This window comes from Colossoma macropomum, unplaced genomic scaffold (genome assembly GCF_904425465.1).
Source record: "Colossoma macropomum unplaced genomic scaffold, Colossoma_macropomum, whole genome shotgun sequence".
Taxonomy (NCBI): domain Eukaryota; kingdom Metazoa; phylum Chordata; class Actinopteri; order Characiformes; family Serrasalmidae; genus Colossoma; species Colossoma macropomum.
Genome location: NW_023494798.1, coordinates 19,965,902 through 19,989,541, shown reverse-complemented (window position 1 = coordinate 19,989,541; position 23,640 = coordinate 19,965,902). Strand labels below are relative to the sequence as shown.

Here is a 23,640-nt window from a genome sequence, read left to right as displayed (position 1 = left end):
TCTTGACATTAATACACCAAACTGAAGGCCTAGCCCTAACAGTTACGGATCGCCACTGCGGTAAGCATGCTAAAGATTTAGCTCCTACCATGGTGCTGCAGATCGGAGCACTGGGTTAGAGGGTCTCCATTCCTGATGTCCTGGCGCCGAGTCCTCCTACACAAACACACCCACACATATGGAACATGGTTAGAGAGCACAGGCAAGTGGGCTGCACATGCTTTTAACATTCACTACATACAGCAATTCTAAACGCTCCCTGTTTCTCTGTTTGAAACCCAGCTGTCATTCAGAGCATCTCTCACTGTTTAGCATGTGCAGTAAAATACACTATTAGATTGGTGTACATGTATGTGTATGTGTGTCTGTGAAATGGTACCTGTTTAAGATCTGGGCTATTTTGTCTCTGTAGTAAAGCCAACTCTACTCTTATGCCTGCCCTTTAAAAAAAAAATGCTGCCAAGCAACAGATGCCTCAAGTCTCTATGGATGAATATTCCTGTGAGGTTATTTCACCTCAATAATGTAGGCAATATGTGAGGCCTTGCACTTTAAAAGTCCTTATTTGCCTTAAGACCAAATAAGGTCTTTCTGTTATACCTCTACTGAAACAAAACAATATGTTGTGCACTTTACAGTTGTGTGATCCAGTCTTGTCTTACAACATACAACTATGCACTAATTAATATTTAAATTAAAGCAAAAGAAGTAAAATATATTGCGTATTGGTGCATATCTGTGGCACATATGTACTGAGTTTGAAGACATACATCCTACAAGTTACTATTTCAAAGGATTCAGATTGAAAGAACTGAGAACAATTCTCAGAGAGACACAATGTTCACTGTTCATCACTCAGTCCAAGCCATATTGGAAAGATGCCTGGTATTCTCCTACATCTACAAGGAATGGCACTGCAGGGGATTGCTTCAGAAATACTCACGTAACAGGCCAACAAAGGCATGCTCTTTAGATGCTCTAATGGGTCACACTCAATGCTATTCAGACAATAAATTTATGAATAGATGCAATTTATGATTAATATAAGGCACAGATTCTAAACATTGGCTATGTTTACATGCAACGATTTTTGCCAATCCGATTGAATACAATCCGATTACAGATTTAGACTGAGGTGTTTATATGCACTCTATTCAACAATCTGATGGAAAATCTTCGTTTACATGCTCACTACAAGTAATCCGATGCAAAATGACGCGCATGCGTGGAGTAGCGCTTAGAGTAAACGTTACCATGACAGCGAACATCACGTGAGGTCCAGACCAGTTTCTGCTCCGCCATGTTGAGCGGTGTAAACTTTCGCCGTGACGCGACGCACATGCGCAGAACATACTTACACGTTCCGATTGGAATGTAATCGGATTCAGGCGTTTACATGTCTATTATTCTTCTATTTAACGGATTATTTAGAAGTTTACCCACCTCGTTTAATCGGATAGAAATTGTATTCCGAATGGCCTCAATCGGATTAGACTATTCCGATTGAGGTGTTTACATGGACATATTCTATTCCGATTGAGCTATTAGTCGGATTATTAACGGATTATCAGGCTGCATGTAAACGTGGCTATTGTGTGGCACACCTTTTATGTAACATTCCTGTTTATTAAGTATTTCGAAACTCTTGACACACAGCCTACAATCCTCCTTTATCCTGTGTTACATTCTTAGTGTAATTCCCCCCTGCAGTGTTCTAGAAGTGTGCTGGAGTGGACTTCCAGGTTCAGGCTAGCTAGCTGTGAGAACCTTGCATACCTTTTGGCAGTGGGGAAGTATCGGGAACATTGGGACCCGTCCCAGGCACAATACGGATCTCGCGCCAAACAGCATTCGGCACAGGCCTTGCCATAAACGTCACAGCGATGCAAAGGCATCTGGGAAACCCCAACGGAGGAGCCCAGGTATAGCTGTTGCTGTGGAGAGACAGATAAAGTATGAGTAATTCTGTATTTCAGAGATCTGGGACAGTGAGACAGTGCTCATTCAACACTTTGTCTGAAATCAATGGTATTAATAGAGAGTTTGTCCCCAATTTGCTGCAGTAACAGCATCTACTCTTCTGGGAAGGCTTTGCACTAAATGTAAACATTGCTGTGAGGATCTGGTTGCATTCAGCCACAAGAGCATTAGTGAGGTCAGGTACTGATGATGGATAATTAGTTCTGGATCACAAACACTATTGCAACTCATCCTAAAGGTATTATAGAAGCTCCATCTCTCCAGAGAACACAGTTCCACTGCTACACAGTCCAAAGCTGGGGAGCTTCATACCCCTTTGGCCAATGCTTGGTTTTGGACATAGTGACCTCATGGTACTGAGTTTGGTTGGTTTGGTGTATAGACTTGCATTTCCTCTGTGGATATCTTTGTTAATGGGTGTTATTTCAGTCAATGTCTGAGGGACCTGGTGAGCAGGAACTTCAGGCAGACAGTCTGTGTGCAAGTGTTTAATTATAGATTCACTCAGATAACCTTTCAGTGTCGGCTTGATTATTCACACCGCTCAGCGCAGGAATCGCAGCTGCACACACACACACACTGCAGTCCTTAAGCTTGAAACCAACTGCAAAGGTGTGTGTGTATATGTAAGAAATAGGGAAAAGGAGAGAGAGACACACAAACAGAAACCACTAATGGTAGAAACTTATGTTGCTGCATTACATGAATAAGTGTGACAGGAGCCTCTAGTGTGTATAATGCAGAAAAACCTTTGTGTGTGTATTTGAGTGTGAGAGGGAGAGAGTGGGAGAGAAAGAGATACAGCCTGAGGCAAGGCCTATGTTGGGTTTTGTGGTACATGATAAATCTAGCAGTGCTACATCACTCCTGTCAACAGAAAGTGGTGTAACTGCTTGACATCCAGGCTGTGGCCAGTCTCCCACTGGACCCATTCTGTCTAGCACACTCCATGCTAGGAAAAGCTCTCCTTTACTGCTGCATTTGTGAGATTATGTGATTATCTGTTAGAGGTTTTGAGTTATGTCAAACATGTAATGGAGGTTACCTGTTTTGTGGACAGCTCCATAGCAGTTATAGCAGTTGGTTCCTATTAGAAAAAACATATTAAGTGAGAACTGAAAAACTGTTCACATACATTATTCAGAGGAACGCAACGTTCAGTTCAGAAATATGACTACACTATTACAGTGTTCCAAACATGATTAAGGCTACAAATCTAAATGACACAGTGTATTACATAACTAACAAATCACTATATAGCACATTCCATGTAGATTTCCAGAAACTGATCATACCCTGAACACAGTCATCTCCTCCAGTAAGACTTCCTCCAAGTCATGCCAAGTGCCTCTGGGAATCGATACCACTTTAAGAACCGTGCCAGCATCTAAAAAGATAATCAATAATCAGTGTGTTGTTTTATAAAAGCTGAGTGAACTAATTACAGTTAAATTGCTCAAAAGCAATCAATCATGTGGTGCTAAATTATCTTCAGCCACTGTACGAGTGCTGATTTTAAACAAAATAAAAAAAAATGAATTACTGACAGTGTAAAAACATTTACGGCTATGTAACGTATCCCTGGTCACACCAACCTGTGCCAATGAACATGACATCATACTGGCCATCCTCCGCCTCCACTCTGTCTACCACTATCTGAGTGAACTGGTAATCCACGTCAGTCTTAATAATGATTGGACGGTTGTTGATGGGAAGCACTGGGTTGTACATGGCAGGGTGACTTCGTGCAAAGGTGATGACATCATCAGGCAGGTCTTTTGTAGATTCAAATCCGCCAAAGGTTTTGCTTGGACACTGTCATAATGTAAATAAAGATTATTTACAGTAATACAGAATAGAGCAACAAGTAAAATATAAGCTTCAAAAAAGAAAAGAAATTGCCATCCTGTAGTGACCTAAAATTTTCGAAAGCCAATACCCTTTGGTGTGTTTTCTCCAAATGTTACTCTAAAAGATCCTCTAATTTACAATGTCATTAGGTAGTTGAGTTATGAACACACCTGCATACATGCTACAAGCACACTAAGTCTAATACTGTACTGTACTAATACTTAAGTCATATTTAACACTAGTCCAAGCAACAACAGGCAAAGCAACCTAACCACCACATTTGCTGGTTTTCATGGGGGATTTTGGAAAGGCTACCAGTCTTATGATATCAATTCAGTGTGCAGTAGTGTTAGCTGCAATAGTAGATTTAGGATTTAGCAATATTCATATTTTGACTACTTAACAACCCTGTAATTGAGAGGATCCAACAATATTCTGAGGAAGAATGTATGTAGGACAAAACGTATGGGCTTTGGAATATTTTTGTTCACCACAGGGCACGACAGAACTGCTACAACAGTTGTTTATAGTTACAAAACATTACACATACATTGGGTTTAAAGTTTGATTGAGTTTAAAATGTTATGCTACCGAGCTGGAGTGTATTACTGTCGCTAATCAAAAGTAGACAGGTTAGAAATGAGAGCATTTAATTTGCCATCATGTTAAATGTTAGCTCAATTACACTACAGATAAACTACCCCTAGCATGTCCTGACAGTGTGATCTCACAATGTAAGGGTATACTACGGTTAGTTTATCTGTAGTGTAATTCAAGTCAAAAGTTGTTATAAAAGTCGCTACAAAAAATGCATTTATGGACAGAGCATGGATAAGCATATTCAACTGAACTGAACTGAACAACAACTGTTTCAGCTGTGATTGCCAAGACTTACCGTGCCAGGCCGTGGGTACGGCACTCTGCCTAGGAAGGGGACCCACTGGTAGTTTGGCCCATCTCGGTGAGCATAGGGACCCAGAAACACCCTCCTAATGTCAGCCATGCTGTACATACATACTGCTGAGCCTTTAAAGATGTTACTGTGAACCCAACACAAGAAAATCAACATCTCGGCACATTTAATAATCTAATAAGCCATCAATAACCAGATGTAATTCAGGTAAATGATCTCAGCAAAATGTGTAGAAAAAGCACCTAGATGTCGTGAACACTGCATAGATGACAGGATTCTTGGGGTCCTTTGAGCTCATAAGAAAGACATCCTCTAAAAATGACCAAATCAACAAAAACAGACAACTGAGCATCTGACCAGATATTTCATGTGTCTACTAGCACTTTCTCTCACACATACATACATAGGCGCATGGCATACACAACTTACGCAGCTCATCAAAGTGTGTGTCGATGCCGTTGAGGCCGGGGACGGAGCAGATGAGCCGAGCTTTCAGGAAGGTGGTCCACTTATTCACCAAACTCCTGTGACCTCCAAAGTCATTCTGTTGACAACACAAAACTCATGAAACTCAAAAAGCTCAGTCTTAGAAGTTGGTTGCATTTTCTGCTTCTCACAATTCAAGTAATCCCAAGCATATTCAATCATGTTGAGGTGGAGGATGGACAAAAACCCCTGTGGATTTTTTCAGATCTGAGGCAAGAATGAAGCTTGATTTCCTCCTCTCTCTCAAAGATGAAAGTTGTCAACTGCTTATCTGACAGTGACAATTTTGGTGGTCTACCATATATACACACTCCCACACACATACATACACATATGTCATGGGCCGCTAGCACCCAAAAGTATGTATTTTCAGTTGATACTGTAGCAGGATATTTACTCAATACAATGCTAAAACGTTGCTGATTTGTTTTAGTGTGATGCCTGGTATGTGATCTATTAACACAGCGACATGTACCCTTACTTTGGATTAATATCACTAGAACAGTACAACAGTTCTAGTGAGAACAACAGAACAGTATGAAGATGTGCTGACTGAAATGTGCTTGGTGAACTGAATGGAAAGTTTCAATATCCATCAGCAGATCATCTGATGAAGCTGAAGATGTGCTCCAGCATGATAACTAACAGTGAAGCCTGACACACCTATCTACTGTTTATATTAGGAAATACTACAGAGGACTGAGGCAGGTATGTTTGTGTTTGTGTTTTATCAGAAAAGCTGGCAGCTGTGATGTGAAACACTGGAGCGTTTAAACACTCTCACGCACCCCCATGTTTATGTTTGTTCATTGGCAGGACAGCATACCGCATAAACTAAACATACACTTAGCATAATGAGACAATTGTCTGCGCCGGTGAAGAGCGGATTCCAGTCATACCGGAATGCCAAGCGCCACGTAACTGAGAACACCTTTCTCCCTTCTAACTGCTATAGGGTTCCACTTCAGCTAAGAATGACTGCCAAAGTCACACTTTAGATCTACAGAGGAGCCTTTGTTTTCCGCTTGCTGATGACTCCAGTGACATTTCAGACATCTCTTTAGCTTCATGGTGGGCGGTTAAGATTAGGATGGTAGAAAAACACACACAGTGCCAAAGAAATGTGGGTCTGTTAGCTACCACACCTACTGTGTGAGAGAGGGTAAAATGTGTGTGTATATGCATACATGTTTGCATGGATGTGTGTGTGGATGTGTGTGAATGTGTATGTGTGGGTATTTATCTGTATGATTTTCTTTCTGTCAGTGTGAATTTGTAGGCTGTAAGTGATATCTTACTTTACACAGCTGTCCAATTCTGGCGTGTGTGGCTTTGCCGGTTTGTTCTCCGTCAATGGCGTTTTCTCTAAAGAACAGGTAGATCTTATCATCTTCAGGGTTATCACTCTCAGGAATGAGGTGGACGCTTACAAACCTGGGGTCTGCAGACAAACAAACCAAGACAGTTTTGACTACAGCTAGCTTTTTACTGCAACTACTACTAATAATATTAATAATAATACTGATGAAAACAGAACAATACCACAACTACTACTGGTGCTTCTACTACCATTAGTGCTACTGCTGCTACTACTACCACCAGAGGAGGCACGTATAAATGGTTGGCAGGTCTAAGACCCTCCTTCTCTTTCAAAGTAAAAAAGGCATCAGAATAAAGTTTCATTTTTGGCATCCACAGCATTTTACTGCTTTTAACACATGAGAAGAAGCTGATTATTTTGGACTTCTGCGGACCTAAGAACATCAGCACCCCCAAATTGGCCAAGACAGGGCTGATTTACATCTAGCTCAAGCTGTAGATTTACACAGCCAATCTGTGATTCTGTTTCAAGTGCATTGTGACACATTAGACATTGTAAAACACCATTTTGGCAAATTTGATATGGTCCGCCTTTCCACAAGTCTGCAGACAGTACCAAAAGTGGCAGATATAATCCAATTGTATGTCATTACATGGCAATGTTTAATGCTGAAATGTTTTCATTTGCTTCATAAGAAACCCGTATTTGTCCAGGCCAGGAGGCAGGATGCAAGTGTGAGATTTTATTGCAATCCATGATGAAAATCAAAGAAATCCACTAATGAAACACACAAGAAAACAAGATACTTAAACTAAACCAAATCAAAAGACTAGTAAGAGTGGAGAAAATCAACATGCAACAGCAAACACAAAACAAGGCCTGAAAACAACACTGTTAAGCAAACTCAAGACAACCAGGGCTAAAAATACACTCAGAACAAACAAAAACACCTAGGACTAAGGAGAGGCCAGAGCTGCGGACAACACACAGGTGAGACAGAAAACAAGGAGGCTGAACAAGGGAGGACACTAGAACAAAACAACAAAAGCACACGGCACAGAAAACAGATTAGACTAAGAGAGAATCAAATGAAGGGAAAGCGGACTGGGAAATCCCTGACAATCTGATTTACACTACCGCAATAATGTTCATTTCCAAAAGGCACCTTATGGAATTTGCAGTATTATGTTCCATACTAACAGTAGTGCTACAGCAGCAGTACATGGACATTTGGAGATTTAACATGGACATTTAAAGCTTATAACTGCTTTTGACAATGAGGTAAGACATAATTTAAACTGATATTGATATCGTATTGCTGTATATGTCATGTTCTGCTCACTAAGAAGTGCAATGCTTCTGTGATATATACCATGATTGTTTTATCAGCTTGCTGTAACATCAACATTCAAACATTTCAGTGCTACTCATAGTTAACTAGACAGCTTATTTCACTCATTTATTTCTATAGCTGGAATGGGGCTCTCAAATGCGATGCCACAGCATGTGAGCCATTGATATAAGGGGTTGTTCTTCATTTTTTTAGCCATCTTTTCCAATATTATGACCAGTTGTCACTGACTACTACTAGTACTACTACTAATAAAACAATACTACAATTACTACTAAATAATAATAATAATAATAACAATAATATCAAAAAACCCCAAACAGTCACAAACTCAATGATAGAGCATACTGGAACAAATACAAACAGAAACAGGTAAGAGTAAACAAAAGGAAACAAGCAGACTGACATTCAGTAGAATGTCAACAGAAAAAGACATTCAAAAGAGCTACAGACCACAAATCATAGAGAAACAAAACAATAAGCATAACACATAATACAAATGGTGCAGCAGAATTGGCATGCTTAGGCTAAAGAACAGCAAGGAGGGGAGGGGCAGGACAGAAAGAAAAGACTTTATTCAGATTGTAATTAGGATTTAAAGGATGAGAAGATGCTATAGAGGCTCTGTTTAGGTGCCATGACACTGAATGACCTGCTAGCCATGCAGGAAAGTTATAAAATGATCTATATTTAATGGGATGTGCTGAGTCATGGCCACAGCAATTGCTTCATTAAAGATATACTGATTGTAAGCATCTATGCAAGTGTTTTTGTGATTACTCTACCAGTACTGCTTTTTTAGAGTTGTGTTTGTGTGTGTGCTGCATTATAAATGCTCTTGCCAGGCACTAATGACTGTGAGATGAGGCGCAGTTCTTCACGGCCTGTTTGCTGGTTATTCATGCTCATTACTTTCTTCACACACGTTCAAGGGCAGGCAGACTCAAAATGCTCATGACACACACACACACACACACACACACACACACACACACACACACACACACACAGCAAAACTCAACACATGGTGAACTGGCAACAGCAGACAGATTCACACATAGTCTTACTACATGTACACAGTTTTGTATGGGAACAAAATGACCCAAGGCTAAGCAATTACTCAATTAAACTCGATTACTCAATTTAAAAAAATCATAGATTAAAATGTATCTTCATAGTAGACTTATAGGTTTGCATAATAATATAATTTTAATCTTTCTACTGGGCTCTATTACAATGAAAAACAGAGTCTGATGGACACATCCATATGCATTTAATTTGGCCATGGAATTTTAATTGTATATTTTGTTAAGATGCAAAACTGTGCAAACATTTTAGGCATATGATTTTACAAACTACTTAATTTGGGTAGCAGGTCTTTATTGGCTTAAAAAAAACAAATATTAAAATAAATTCAAGTAATATTAATATGATAAGAAGTGATTTTATGTACAAACTCAATTCCAAAGAAATTGGGACAGTTTGTTAAGTGCCAGCAAAAACAGAAAGTAGTGATCAATTTTGTTGTATCAAAAACATGATATTTGATGTTTTGTATGAATTTTATTTATTTATTTATTTATTTGTAAAAATACACTCATGCCTGCAAAGAAGTTAGGACAGCAGCATGCTTACCACTGAGTTACATCAGCTTTCCCTTTAACAGCACTTAATAAATGTTTGGGGACTGAAGACACCATTTGATCCAGTTTTGAAAGCAGAATTTTTTGTCATTCATGAGTTACACACATCGTATTGAGCCTTTGTTGTGATATTTTGCACAATGTGACACGTTTTCAATAGGAGACAGGCAGGCCAGTCTTGCACCCTCATTCTCTGATTATGCCCTATGCTGCTGTAACATGCAGAATACTTCTTGGTGTTGTCATGTTAAAATGAGCACAAACATCTCTGAAAAAGGCAACAGGCAGCATATGTTGCTACAAAATGTGTATATATTGTTCAGCTTTAACAGATGTGCAAATTATCCATGCTATGGGCACTAATTCACCCCCATACCATGACAGACCCTGGCTTTGGAACTTTACACTGGTAACAATCTGGTTGGTCCCTTTGCTTCTTTGGCCTCAAGATCATGATGCCCATTATTTCCACAAACAATCTAAAAGGTTGACTCATAAGACTACAATACACATTTCCACTGTGCATCACTCCATTTCAAATAAGCTCAAGCCCATGAAAGTCTGCAGCGTTTCTGGATGTTGCTGACACATGGCTTTCTCTGTGCACAGTACAGTCTTAACTTGCATTTATAGATGCAGCAACAAACAGTGTTTATTGACAACATTTTGTCAAAGCACTCCTAACACAGAAGCATGCCAGATTTTAATGCAGTGCCATTTGAGGGATTTAAGGTCACAGGTATTCAGTTGTGGTTTGGCCTTGCTTTTTTTACACACAGTGATTTTGCCTCATTTCCTGAATGTTTGAATGACATTATGCAGTGTAGAAGGTGAAATATCTAAAATATTTGCAAGTGCTGATTGAGGAACTTTGTTCTTAAACAGCTGAACCATTTGTTGATGTATTTTGCTCATAAAGAACCAGACCTTTTCTGGACATGCCTTTAATACCCAGGCTATGATTACTTCTCCTCTTTCAAAATGTTTTATGAACAACATCCCTAGTTCTAAACTGCCCTGTCCCAACTTTTTTGGAAAGTGTTGCAGGTATCAATTTTAGAATGAGCGTACATTTACAGAAAACATCTTATATCTTGTCTTTCTACTGCTTTTGTTTAATAACAGGTCAAAGTGGATTTACAAATCACTGCTTTCTGTTTGTATTTGTGTTTTACATATTGACCTAACTTTTTGGGAATTAGGTATGTATTGGGTTTGAGAAGGCCCAGTATTATTTATAAATAAGATCCAATACGTGGCTTGAATAAGACTTAAATTAAATCAGGCCTGCGGTGGATATAATTTAACAAATCCATACAATGGCTGAGGGCATTGGTGTAAAAGTTCAGAACCCTACATTTGTTCTTCTGTAAGACGTGAACTCGACTACCGAATATTGACGTAACCATGCCATAAACATGTCATTTCAGATTACATATGCCGTCATGTGCTGTCATGACAGATTTTGTTCAGTAATATGAGAGTCAAGTTACCAAGAACTGTCAGGGCCAGTGCCATAATATTTGATGTCATGACAGCTTATGCCACATGCTAATCTTTGTTGAGTGTGTTCTATTTAGCCATCATGACATCGAACATTATGACATCTGTCATGATAATTACTGGTATTGGTAGCAATGCACTGTTTTGACAGCTCAAGACAGCATGTGACATTTGCCATGATGTTATGGAATGGCTATGTCAATGTTACGTAACAGGGTTCAAGCAAAGCATTCCTGTTCTTCTAACTAGCTCACATCATCTCATCACATGCTCATATAAGTCTGGCCTTTTGTGCAACTCTGAATTCTCTTTTACCTATCAGAATAATCATTTGACTAAAATAACTGGTAGTGGCAGATAGAATATTCTCACCATTGAGCCACCTGGAATCGTGCTGCTCCGTTCTGATTGGATGATGCTCTCCTAATGTACGGAAAATGGCAAAGTCCCGCCCCATGAAGTCGGCTGACGTCCCAGCATACAGCTCGCCATCTGTCAATCATATGTGCTGAATGTCAGACAAGGTTCATTACAAAGAGGGAGAAGACAAAGGAGAGTTGAGATGTGGCCAGCTGATCTGCTCTCTGGGCTTTGTCCAGTTTAATAATGACTCAAGTAAACACTCAGCGAGGCATGATAGTCATCACCGAAACATTATTTCATGCTAAGAGATTGTGCGAGTGAAACAGATCCCAGAGTGAAGAGAGAGAGAGAGAGAGAGAGAAAGAGAGACAGGAGAGTGTCTGTGAGAGTGACCTTTAAGCTGAGATGAGAGATTTAACAGTGGAACACTCTGCAGGTAGAGCACAAAGAGAAGAACAGACTGATCCCCTCATCCTCTTAGAGAGGCTGTTAATCAGAGGTGTTGAGTTTCTATTCAAAACAGCCAAACACCATACACACACATGCGCACGAGCACACACACACACACACACACGCACACACACCCAAAAAAAACATAAAACAAAACAAAAAAATAAACAAAGAAAAAACACTATGTAACTGTATGTGCAATGACAGAGTGAGTGAGAAAGATAGAATGAGAGAGAAAGAGAGAGAGAGAGAAAGAGAGAGAGAGAGAGAGAGAGAGAGAGAGAGAGAGAGAGAGAGAGAGACACTTCACACTTAGTACATCTCAAACACACACACACACAAAGGTTTGTTTTAATATTATGTCAGGGACAAAATATGCAAAGAGAGCGTAAGGTCATTTAGGCCCATTAAATATAGAGAAACATAGCTTTGTTTTAATTTTTTCCCATGTTATTTAATAAGCAGTGCTTAAATGCTTGAACAGATGCGCGATCCCTGATACATTCAGTACTGTGCAAATGTTTTAGGCACCTAAAAGCATTGTTTAAAACTATTTCTCTCAGCTATAACTGTGTGTGTTTGTAAAACACATTATTTGAATTTATGCAAATAAAAATACAGTAACAATACAGTAAAAAGTAATGAGAATTTCTTTCTTTATTTTTGTCAAGAAGTGTTATCTTGTAAGCTAGTCTGAATAACAAAATTTGGTTCCAGACTTCACCTCAACACTCCCAGCCATCTCACTTGTTTGGTCCATCAGCAGCACCCTGATTTAATTTAGTGATGTATTGACTAGCAAAACCATGTGTTGGCTACAATTAATACTGGGCTGCCACTAGGAGAGTTTTGGAAAGGGTTAAACAAGCACAATGACGTATGTAGAATCGATACTGTTAACGCTATTCGTATTTATTGTAATACTAGTGTTTTTTAAAAGCACAGTACTGTGTATAAAAATCCTCGTATATCTATTTTGTGAGGTTATTTACTTTTTGTTTTTTTTTACAGAATTGCAAAACTACCCTTAGCAATGTTACTTTTTTTGGAATGTTTTTTTTAATCTCTTGTAAAGTTGCCATTTTGGAGATACAAAGATACAAACAACCAACCAATGTCAGAGGTGAAGTGCACTAATAACTAGCTAAACTAAGTTTTTGTTAGATTGACTCTGGAATTTATATCAGGCTCTTGAACAGAGTTATAACTCAAAGTGGTAATTCTTAGTAGTTAGTTAGCGTAGTGGAAAATGTTACATCCTAGAATATACTAAATACATTTAGGACAGTGTATTCAGAATTCAACCATCACCACTTTTTCAAACGCAAAATACACACTCACCAATAAGTAGGGAAGCGGTCTGTAGTTTCGGGTCATAGGGGCTCTTTCCACGGCCGTTCTCAAACGACTCCAGCTTGAAGATGTTGTCCTAGATTCACACACGCAAACACACCCACACACACAGAGTAATCAGGGACAAACGACTTCAGGATAAAGAGAACAGTGGCCAACAGTGTTCGCCTGACACTCTATTCACACACAGAAAGAGTAGAACACAGCTTCTCTCTCACCCATCAGATCATGTCCATTACTTCCTGCAGTGCGGACAAACTAACAAGGGCAATGTGTGCGTGTGAACACTTCACTGCTCAGCACCATGTTCTCTCTCATTGCTGAACTAACCCCTCTTTACTGTTTGCAATCTATATCACACACAATGTATAGAGAGTGTGAAGGCAAAACTACAACTCTATTTGATAATGAGAACCTAACAAAGCAGCATACAGCACAAACCAGCTCTCAATTTTCCCCTTCATTTCCCCAGCAGAATCAGTCCTGAAAGAGCGCTCAGTCGATCAGTAAGAAGAGAGAATCTGGTCACGCTTGACCAGTGGCTGTAATTTGCTACAGTTAACAAAATGCTGATGTCACACATATCAAATATATTTGATATTACAAACACAGATAGAAATAGTGTGTATGTGACCATCAGGTCAGGCCATGTGTGATTGTTTTAATATTAATTACAGTTTTATGCAATAGCTTTGGACATGCCAAACCCCAGACATAACCTCTGTAGAGAGCACACCTAAACATGGCATTTTCTCTAAATTTTAGTTTAATAATAATAATAATAATAATAATAATAATAATAATAATATAGTAATAATAATAATACTAATGCATTGTTTATATAACACTTTTCCAAACTCAAGGTAGTACCAAATCTTATTTTTAGAAATGAGAAAGTAGAAATCCTCCCTGTAGGACAGTTGCTCTCTTACAGTTTATTATGTATTTCAGTGATTTTTTTCAGTTCAGTGAACCTGTTTTTATGTAACAAGTTAAATTTTGTTCGCTTTGAGTCACTTTAGTCTGCAGAGTTCTGTGATTTATAAGAAAATGGTGTGCTCAGAAATGTTGCTTTAAGAATCTCTAGAATAGGCTTTAAGACACTGAGAGAACGACTGGGAGAAGATATTTACCTCTGGTCGTTTGCCCACCTCCACATAAGCACAGACAGGGTGGAAGGCTCCTGTCCCACACGCATATAGGTGAGTGTGATTAAATGGCTGCAGCACCTTAATAAAGTTAGAGCACTCCTTCTGTAGAGAGAGAGAGAGAGAGAGAGAGAGAGAGAGAGAGAGAGAGAGAGAGAGAATTGTTGAACACTCACTCACATCTCCAAGAGAAAAAAATATCTTTACTCCTTACATTTTCATTTTCAACTATTCATTACAGATTTCAATGGCCAGTCAAGCACCAATGTTTTGTTTGTTTGTTTCAAGTTCACAGCAGCATGAAAATGAAACGGTAAAATGAAACTGTCCCTAATAATGCCAATTCATCTTTGCAGAAGGACTAGTACCACCCATGAGTCACCACACCACACACAGAGTTTGTAGAAAAAGCTTAGGATTCAGCAGACCAGCTAGTATGGGTTACAGAGAATGATTAGTTCATGTCCAGATGTTACTTTATTATTTAAAAAACTATATGCCCTGACTTAAATGCTGTGTGATAAATCATTTACTTGTTTCATATACTAGCAGTTTTATACAAAAGCTTGAATACCCCAGGAAAAATCACATGTTTTAACACATTCCTCTAAAGGGAAATTCTGCTATTTTTAGTGCACAATTTCTGTTTTTGCTCAGGTGAACAAACTGGGGGAAAAATAAATAGCACATGCAACATAAAACATGCCATGACCTTTGCACAGGCCACTTCTTATATTTGATTTTTGCCCAAGATGTCAATTCAGCAAATAAACAGTAATTGTGCATTTAAATGTGCAGAAGTGTGTACACTGTGAAAGATGTGTAAAAGTATTTTCACTTATAAAATAAAAAAAAAGTAATTTAAATGGGGAGCCTAAACTGTAGCACGTGACTGTATGTTTGCAAGTTTTTTTGGAACCAAACTTCCCTATTAGATCGACGATTTTGACACAGTGCCCACACTTTCACATAAGTATGTTTCTCTGCATTTTTGCACTTTTGTGCCACGTCCAAATTCATGTCCAGGGCTTCAGAATTGTGTTTTTTTTTTAAAGAATGAAAAAAGAAACATCTCTTATTGCACCCAGGGCTTCTTTAAAACCGGTGTGATTGATTGCATTTCCACAAGATCATGCTCTTTGCCTATTTGTAGAACAAAGGCCACGGAAGCAGTGAAGTGTGGGGTCAGAGAGGGCAGCGGCAGGGTTCCGACAGGCCACATTCAGAACAACAAGGCAAGAAGAATCATTCATTTTGCAGATTGCGCTTGTTGAGGAATGACCATGAAAGCCGAATCATTTGTTTGTACTTTAATTCTGTATGATTCTTGTGACTGTTGTCATGGATGGTGCACTGAATAATCTCCCTCAAAAAACACATTAACAGCCCACATTCGCTCACCCAGCACACACACACAGACGCGCAGCACACACACACACACACACACACCCACACAACCCACAGTGATAGAACTGCAAAATACACAGATACACATGGCTGTAGAAAGGGGGGAATGTTACAACAGCTGGAGCTGTTTTTCAGCAGGGCACATACAACATCAACAGAGGCAACCCTGTTATGAGCATCCAGAGATCCCCTGTGGCGAGTGTGTGTGTTCGTGTGTGTGTGTGTGTTTGTGTATGTGTGCGTGTGTAACAGCTCGTCTGTTGTGTGTTTACCCGTGATCTAAAGGCACGTGTCTGAACAAGCCTGACCTTGGTAGATATAACTGAGTCACAACGTGTGGAAAAGCTTTACAGAATAACACACACAGGACAATTACAACTAAAAGATGAGTCAGTGCTGCTGACACACATATGGCTTAGCTTTCCAAGGCTGTCCCTAAAACAAGACCACACTAAGCATGATGCTACCCTAACTAGATTACACGCCACTCCTAGACTCGACCATGTCTGGAAATCATTTCTAAGGAGACTATGCCAGTTTCTATCCATACAATTTCATCGATACTCCATCTATTTAACTCAACACAGTAGCTTATTCATTATTGTTAAGTGGGCTCTTCCCTGGTGGCTGTTTGCCCACCAGTGCCCAGAAAAGTTTGGCGCACATTTGACTTTTCAAGTAAATAATAAAAATAATAAAAAAAAACAAAACTGCAAAGTTTATGCTAAAGGGAAACCTGTAAGACATGTAAGCCCTAATTTGATATATATATCCAATATTATTACAGTATGCTGTATAAAGCAAGCAAAATCCTTAATATGCTATTTAAAATAGAGAAATCCCTCTACCAGTAGATTGCCATTTTTGTTGCAGCATCAAATGGTTGCTCTTGCTTTCATCTTGTTGAGCAAGCTAAATCTCATTTAACTCAAATATATCATTCAGTCTTTCCACCTTTAGTTAGTGTGACATTAACCAAGGGGAAAACACTTTTCTGGTTTATTTTCAGTAGAGCCTGAGTCCAGTCCAGTGCAACCACATGACATCATAGTGCAACAATGGCAACCAACCAGTGGGGATTTTGCTTCTATGCCATGTTCTTTAAAATAAACAAAATCTTTCTATTTGATTTATACATCATATTTTAGTAGTACTGGGCATGTAGACTATCACAAAACAGTCAGCGTTCTCTTTAATACAAAAAGCCATTTAACTTTGGATATTCGTCATATGTCAAAGTATCCCGTCACTCCTAATTACTGAATTTAGCTACTTTCATTTGCACCCATTGCTCAAGTAAGCATACATTTGTGCACACACAGCTTGTATAATCTCTATAGAAAGCTTGGCCAATAGAATAGGATGCTACGAAGAAGCCATACATAAGGGGCAGGTCAACATGTCGGAGGATAAAACCCCCTCGCACTGGGCTGTAGAGCAGTAGAACTGTGTCCTTAGGGGCTATGAAGTACCCATACCTTTAGGATGAGTTGGACACCATGACAAGAACCTTTCAGTACTGAAAAAAGTTCACAAAGCTCTTGGCATAATATCATAAAAAGGTTATTTAGTAATTTTATTTGAAGCATTTAATAGCTCTTAACTGAAGAACCATCATGTTTCCTGATGAGCATATCAATTTGTTGCATACTGGTTTGGTTTGATTGCTGCCATGTTTTTAGTTCTGTAATTAGCTGATTCGCAAGTCAGTCAAACCCTTTCCTGTCAAAGTAGGTGGTGCTTGTCCTTGTTAGGGTACAAAATGTAGCAGACTTTCTGACAATAGACAGAGATAGGACAAACTCACTATTAAGACCCTTGATTTTAGAAGTAACGTCGGATGATGTTTTCTGCAAAACTCATCTACTGAACAGTTTTCCAAACTGTTGTTAAAGGCACACCTGACAAGTTTGAGTGCTGACAACAAGTGCTGACATTACAGCAAGAGAATAATTTCCAAGGCAGTAAAGTCAAAACTATCATAAACATATGTGGTAAGTGAACTGGAAGGCTCTCATTCACTGCTCTTGTTTGGAGACGCTGCTGCCACTCATCTATGATCAAATGCGCTGTTACGGTGAAATAAGATCCAGTGGTAATGGATGACCACGCAGCACATTATAGCCGTCCTACCCGTTTTCTTTAGTGATTTTATAACTTCGGGTTTGGTCTCGTTGTAGAGACTGGGGTCGCTGTGTCAGTAAAATATCTTCGAGACGGGGCGTGTGCAACATAGAATCGGCAGACTGCAGGTCACCTAGCAACGAGGTTTCGCCTGGCTAATAGCGAACGAAAAAGGAAAAGAGAAAGACAGACGAACATTTGGAGACGAATGGACTCATTCGCATTTATAAGCAGCGCAGTTTCCTGATACGTTAAATCTGCAACGAGAGACTGTCAAACACTAAAAAGTTGCGAAGATGAAGTCGCTTCTCTTTCTAATTTTCCTGTTCCACCTTAAATGGTGCCGCATTTACCTTCGGCGCCTCAGTCAGAATTTAAGGTGGAACGGGAAAGTTCAGCAAGAAACTGGAGAATAAGAAGCGACTTCAGCCTCGTAAATCAGCCAAAAGCTGAAAGACATTTTACAAGAAACTATTCAACTTTTGAGGAAAAGTTTTCTGGCGGAGATGGGAGGAAAGCGGCTATAGCTAAAGCTTAAAGCAGAGTAGAGTATGTCCGCGTTTTCGTTTATATTGTTTAGTCTATACTAGGACATTAGCACATACTGGACATTAAATGTTGTGGCACCCAAGGTGGTTTGATTTTTGTTGACAGGTCAAAATGGCTCTTCTTAACATTTGTGTTGTGACTCCTGATTTAACCTGGCTTTTAATGCAGAGGGAGCTGGTCGGATTTCTCACTCATCCAGTTGTGTTTTTGTTATGTGCCGCCACAGACTGTCCGGGCGCTGCACTTCCGCACTTCCAGTTCCGCCAACGTTACGTTATAAATTAAAATTTAGAAAATCGATTTTTGACGTTGAATGAATCGATTCAGAATCGTGCACGCCCGCATCGCAATGCATCTAAGAATCATTTTCCCGCACCCCTAATATATATATATATATATATATATATATATATATAGTTAGTTAGTTAGTTTCTTTTCAAATAGACATGGTTAGTCTATAATAATATAAGGGATTATTAAATATAATATCTTAATCAGCTGTTTCTTCAGTTTTGGCTCTGGACAGCTTTCTATTTAAAATCTTAAGTGCTCACAAACCATCAAAGAAAACATTCGCATTTGTATGAAAAACATTTTGAAAGGCTAGGTGTTTCCAGTCCTTTGATGGGCAGTGTACTGATCTCAATGTTGAGTTGTGGAGTGCTAGATGAGTTGCTGTACTTCAGTGGGGCAGCTGCTCTCTGCTTTTAGCTACTTTCAATGGCCAAAAACTTGACATTGTTCCACTTCAGGAGTACTACGCTCGAGTCCGCCTGTCTATGAGTGGAACAAGCTTCAGTCAGTCTCTTTCTTTTCACCGGCCCCCACCTCTTCACATAAAAGCCATCTTTCATAGAGTCTCTGCCAGTCACAATCACCATGTTTACATCAACATCTCACACAAAGCCTTTTACTGCTATTCAGATGAGTGCTTTTGAAAGTCGAGCGAGCTCATGGTTTCTTTCTGGAGCTGAAAGGGCAGACGGAGCACTGCTATGGCTCTGTATTTGAGTGTATTTCAGTGGAGAGCCCTGGGCGGTATCTGTGATGGAATTTATGAGAGATGGAGTGGCAGCTACGCCTGGAAACGGTTTACCCTCCTCTAGCCCACAATGCAACAGTGATTTATTTATTCTTTCTCTGACAGATGTGCTGAGCTTGCTGAGGGCCCGGTCTGGGCTGGACTAGTATAGACAGCCATTTAGCATGTCGTGAGATCAGGTAGGCCTACCAACTTACTACAGCGATACTGTAAAAGCAACGTCTTTCATCAAGTCGTCGAACTTTACATTAGCTTTAAAGTGTTATGACTGGTTTGTATATCATTCTCTACTTTCTGTAAGAGCAGTTATAGTATTGACTTTCCCATGCTCTGTTCAGAAATGAAATAAATTTGTTCATATCAACTGCTGCTGAAGCATCTCAGATTAAAGACAATTGAAATGAACAAGAAATGCATTCATCAGTTCTTGTCAAAGATCTATATTTAGAGTCTGTCATTATAGAGTGTGTAATTTTAAATGTACTTTGTATGAGTGTAAAAGGTAACAATGTAAGAAGAGATTTTATGTTTTATTCTTTGTGTAATTAATCTAACACATGGTGACATGTACAGATGGGTTTTGGCACTGGTGTGCCTGAGAATGCCGAGGAAGGCCGTGTGCTGAAATATGTCTGTACTTAATCTGTGAACTTGATAAATATTCTGTAAATTAAACGAGCGCTGTCCAAACTTTTTCTACTCTTTAATTGACTCTTTTGGATTCAGCTCTTTATAAATTCTTTTTTATGAAGAGGGTTGTCTGTTAAGTCTTTTGACAATTATGTTAAAGTCAACCTGAAATCAAAATTTACCTTTTTACCATGTTAGTTCATCTCCCTGGACATACTAGGCAAAAATATATCATATAATTCTTTTCGTTTTCCTGTAATTCTACATCCAAGTGCAATGATTTTTGCATAGCCTCTAAAGCATCTTCTGAGTTTTGATGAGATAATAATATTATAGAAAAATAGTATTATAGAAAAATAATATTAACCGATAATATCATGTTTGACCGCCCCCTCCCACCACCACACCTACACTGAGTAAAATGCTTAGCCAGACTGGAGACCAAAATGCTGTGTTTTACTTGGAAATACGTCACGGTACTGATGAAAAATATGGCGTAATTCATGTTGACTTTTATAACATTTTTTTTTCATTTCATGTTTTGGAGATACAAGGTTTTCTTACAACAGTGAGAACATAAAAGACATTGAGGAATCAACCAGCTCACCTGAACATCTTTTCCAGCCCACTTGCACTCATCCCGACGCGCTGAAGACGGAGGCCAAGATATCTATCACAGAGCGAGAGGGAGCGAGCGAGCGGGAAAGAGACAGAGAGAATATAAGTGAGCATACAAAAGAGAAAAAAAAATCACAAACTGTCAAGTCATATTCAAGCCACTATGGGGGAAATATAAATAAATGCCTAACGCATGTTATATGTATTTGTTTAAATGTGTGCTGCTGAGTTAACGCATTGGGTTTCCGCCTGGGGAGTGTAATGTGCTTTCCATGTGAAGGTGAGAACCATCAGACAGGGTTTAAGTGTCCCAGTAGAGAAAGAAAGACCAGTGCACAGTAATCTAACTCCCTCCTGCTTTAGGGCTGTGAAAGAGCAAGCCAGTGTCCTGATTAGATAAACTACATCAACTTTCACCAGGTGTGTGCGTGCATGCACATGTGCGTGAGTCAGAAAGAGTGAGAGCTAAAGAGGCAGAAAGAATTCAGCAAAGCAGAATTCAGGACAGTATTCTACTTTTAGAGAGGGTGGATTCCTCTTGCTGTGAATTTAACATAAGCCCGACGGCATCTGTGTGACAGTACTCCACCCAGAAACAAGAACAGGCTGTCATACATATTTTAGTGTCCTGTATATGCTGTACATCCTGTCTACTGGCTGACACAGGGAATTGAGACAAAGACAGAGGGATAGAATCGAGAGGAATGAGGATAGTGTTGGCATCTCAGGGCAAGCTAAGGAAAAATCTGATATGTACTGGATATGATGCTGCCAGCATAATTGGCAATTTCACCATCAGATTAAAAAATTGCAATCTCAGTTATAACTGTTGCTGAGACTACGATGCTTCATCGACTTTCAGTTGCCCTCTAAGCTTCTCCAGTTCTGCAATTCTGGCACATTTTTAGGACTTTCTGGCCAAACTGAAAAAAACAACACACTGGATTTAAAAATTGATTTTTCTCTCTTTTTTTTTTGAAGTAAAAGAGTGTGAAAAAAGACACTGTTCAATTTTAATATGTACCATTCACTCTCCAATCCATAAAGTACGTAGCACAAACAGCCTATTTTGAATTCATTATTTTTGTGATGCCATAAAAACTGTGAATTTGTACATATCCTAGCCCTCCCATGCACACTGAATTTATAAAAGATTGTTTCAGCCCAAACTACTTTGCTGAATGAGGCAGAATACAAGACAGCCTAAATACATATAGCCTGATTTACATATATCAATCTTAAAGCTATAGTAACAAAAGATACACAAATATAAGAAAACAAATATATGAAAAATGAATGTCATGTCATGTGGATGTGGTAATGAAACATTTGTAACAGGTTAACTCAGTGCACTACTTTTTCAGTACTTTAATATGGCCTAATGAATCATTTTACCATTGCTAGCAATGCAACTTCACATTAACACAAGGTTATAACAGTGAAATGATGAATTCCTTCATTAAAACCTCCTTTATCTGCAGCTGTGTCTCTATGAAAGTGGCTTGTATGCACCACAGAGCGTGCTCAAGTTCAGTTCTTTGGGGAAACCTGCAGTGCAATTTGTCTGCACTTTGTTGCGTTTATTTTTCATTATTTATCCAGGTGAGCAGAGGACGGCTCTCAGCCCAGCGCACGTCTGATCAGCATGACAGCTTTAAGCTGAAATATTCATACACACTTTCCACTGGAAACAGATTCCCCTGGTGCTGGGAGTGTGTGTATGTGTGTGTGTACCTTACATTCTACTCACTACCCTTTATCAAAGGCCTTTGTACACGACATAAACCACAGCTAGATGCTATCACTCCTCTGTAATTTTCCAATCAGCCCCGCCATCCACTGTATCTGTTCACAGAGCGTATCTCACTTAACTGAGCGAGACAGCTTTAGCAACTACAGCGCTGTCTACTGTATGAACAGTGCATAGTGGGTGAGATTTTGTGTGTTTGTTGCATTTATTGTCAGTAAACCTTGCATTTATTGCCAAATTGCACGATAACAAAAGCATGGTATAATTTGATATTTGAAACAAGTCAAGAAATTCTGTGAAAAGTGCAGATTCTAAACTTTCAATCAAAACCATCTTTTGTGGTCATAAGTAGAAGAAGACTCATTTTATTATGAATAGAGTCTGAGAGAAGGTTATTGTTGGATGCACAGAAAATGGCTAAAATGTAAAGGATTTTTTTGGCATGATAACGAATAGAAAAAATGTATAAGTACAGATTCAACACAGAATGTAAACTGTACGGTAATTGATTATGTAAAAAATTACTAAGACATGTAATTAATGATGTAACTATCAAAGACCTTATAAATAATTCGAATGCTAATACTGAATAAAATACTGTTTGTTTCCCTGTCTGGTTCTGGTTAGTGCGGACACGTTCAAACAGTTTGAGCAGCAGCAGGTCAATACTGTCCGCATGGTCTCATTACAAGGTTTCCATGAGAGACAAGTGATTTGTAATCACTGTTCATTTAGAGAGTGTAGTGCCCAAGAGCTATACCACCACAGATGTGATTTCACTTGAAAACTAATTCATCTCATTTAATATGCAGAAAACAGCAAAACAGCAATGCTGCATCAGTTTTCAGCCCAAAAATAACGCTACAACAATGCAACACAGTCTCTCTTACATAGACCATCAGTATATATATAACAACATGGATGTGATAAGCATTATGTTAGTGGTGCAACACAAAGTCGAAGATGGATCTGACTCCATTGCTCTTACCAGCTGTTGGTCCATGTTGATATCAATAAGGTTGAAGGACAGGACATGGTCCTTCGCTCCTACAAAGAGCCGGCCCTTCTCCTCGTCAAGGAGAAAAGTGTGGTAGGCAGAGCTGTTGGCCAGTCCGTTGAAAGTAAGCAAGTTGTTTGATTCCAGCATTTCTGTGGGAA

The 23,640-nt window shown here is 39.1% G+C and overlaps 1 protein-coding gene across 1 annotated transcript in view; it reads right to left on the bottom strand.

The window, feature by feature from the left end:
* Positions 1-23,640, bottom strand: part of sema3ab (sema domain, immunoglobulin domain (Ig), short basic domain, secreted, (semaphorin) 3Ab) — a 45,587-nt gene that overhangs the window by 5,974 nt on the left and 15,973 nt on the right. The window contains 14 exon segments of the mRNA XM_036584679.1: positions 89-156; positions 1,777-1,934; positions 3,026-3,067; positions 3,276-3,367; positions 3,576-3,795; positions 4,727-4,871; positions 4,987-5,056; positions 5,174-5,288; positions 6,529-6,671; positions 11,421-11,540; positions 13,203-13,290; positions 14,348-14,467; positions 20,722-20,784; positions 23,471-23,631. Of these exon segments, the coding sequence (XP_036440572.1) occupies positions 89-156; positions 1,777-1,934; positions 3,026-3,067; positions 3,276-3,367; positions 3,576-3,795; positions 4,727-4,871; positions 4,987-5,056; positions 5,174-5,288; positions 6,529-6,671; positions 11,421-11,540; positions 13,203-13,290; positions 14,348-14,467; positions 20,722-20,784; positions 23,471-23,631 (1,605 nt within the window).